Source organism: Geospiza fortis, unplaced genomic scaffold, assembly GCF_000277835.1.
Source record: "Geospiza fortis unplaced genomic scaffold, GeoFor_1.0 scaffold492, whole genome shotgun sequence".
In the NCBI taxonomy this organism is placed as follows: Eukaryota; Metazoa; Chordata; class Aves; order Passeriformes; family Thraupidae; genus Geospiza; species Geospiza fortis.
The window spans coordinates 11,182-12,319 of NW_005054846.1; the positions used below are offsets into that span (position 1 = coordinate 11,182).

General features: G+C 61.8%; 1 protein-coding gene across 1 annotated transcript in view; it reads left to right on the forward strand.

The window, feature by feature from the left end:
• The first annotated feature begins 907 nt into the window (after positions 1-907).
• The window catches only part of ANKRD52 (ankyrin repeat domain 52), a 39,165-nt gene continuing 38,934 nt past the window's right edge, over positions 908-1,138 (forward strand). The window contains exon 1 of the mRNA XM_031065529.1: positions 908-1,057. Coding sequence (XP_030921389.1) covers positions 908-1,057 — 150 coding nt within the window. The remainder of the gene's footprint in view (positions 1,058-1,138) is intronic.

Below are 1,138 nucleotides of genomic sequence, written 5' to 3' on the forward strand. Positions count from 1 at the left end.
ATGGGACCCCTGACCCTGGAACGGGAGAATCCTGGAGACGGGAGTCTCAGAACCGGGAACGGGAGAGCCCCGGGGATAGGACCCCTGACCCTGGAACGGGAGAATCCCGAGAACGGGAGCCTCAGAACCGGGAACGGGAGAGCCCCGGGGATGGGACCTCCGGGCCAGGAACGGGAGAATCCCGAGAACGGGAGCCTCAGAACCGGGAACCGGAGAGGGCCGGGGATGGGAGCGCTGGATCAGGAACGGGAGAGCCCCGGGGATGGGACCCCCGACCCTGGAACGGGAGAATCCCGGGAATGGGAGTCTCAGAACCGGGAACGGGAGAGCCCCGGGGATGGGACATCCCGACCCTGGAACGGGAGAAGCCCAGGGTTGGGACACCCGGATCAGAAGCAGGAGATTACAGGAATGGCAGAACCCCGGGAATGGGAGAATCCTGGGAATGGGATCCCCTGGCCCTGGAACAGGAGAATCCCAGGAATGGGAGAACCTCGGGATTGGGAGAACCCCAGGAACGGGATCCCCCAGCCCTGGAATGGCAGAACTCCGGGAATGGGAGAACCCTGGGAATGGCTGAACCCCGTTCCGGCTGTGTCCCCCGTGACTGTCACTCCGCGTTCCAGCTGTGTCACTGTCACCTCTCCCTGTGTCCCCTGTTACCCCTCACTGTGTCCCCATCGCTGTCACCCCTTGTTCCAGCTGTGTCCCTGTCACTGTCCCCGCCATTCCAGCTGTGTCCCTGTCACTCCTTATTCCAGCTGTGTCCCCATCACGGTCACCTCTCCAAGTTCCACAAGCTCTTCATCGCCCACAATCTTGGCAGCTTTTTGACCTTTCAGTTTTTCTACATCCTTTCTAACCTGGAGGCTCAAAAGGAACTTGTCAGCTCACAGAGCAGTGAGTCATGTCAGAGTTCGCTGTGTCCCGGCCCCGTTCCAGCTGTGTCACCGTCCCCTCTGTGTCCCCGCAGCCCCCTCTGGTCCAAGCCATCTTTAACCGGGATGTGGAGGAGGTTCGGTCGCTGCTCAATCAGAAGGAGAACATCAATGTGCTGGTGAGGGCCCTGCTGCTGCTGCTGCTGCTGCTGCTGCCAAACCTCACCCAGGGCTCCCCCGATCCCTGCCCTCCCCCTCCC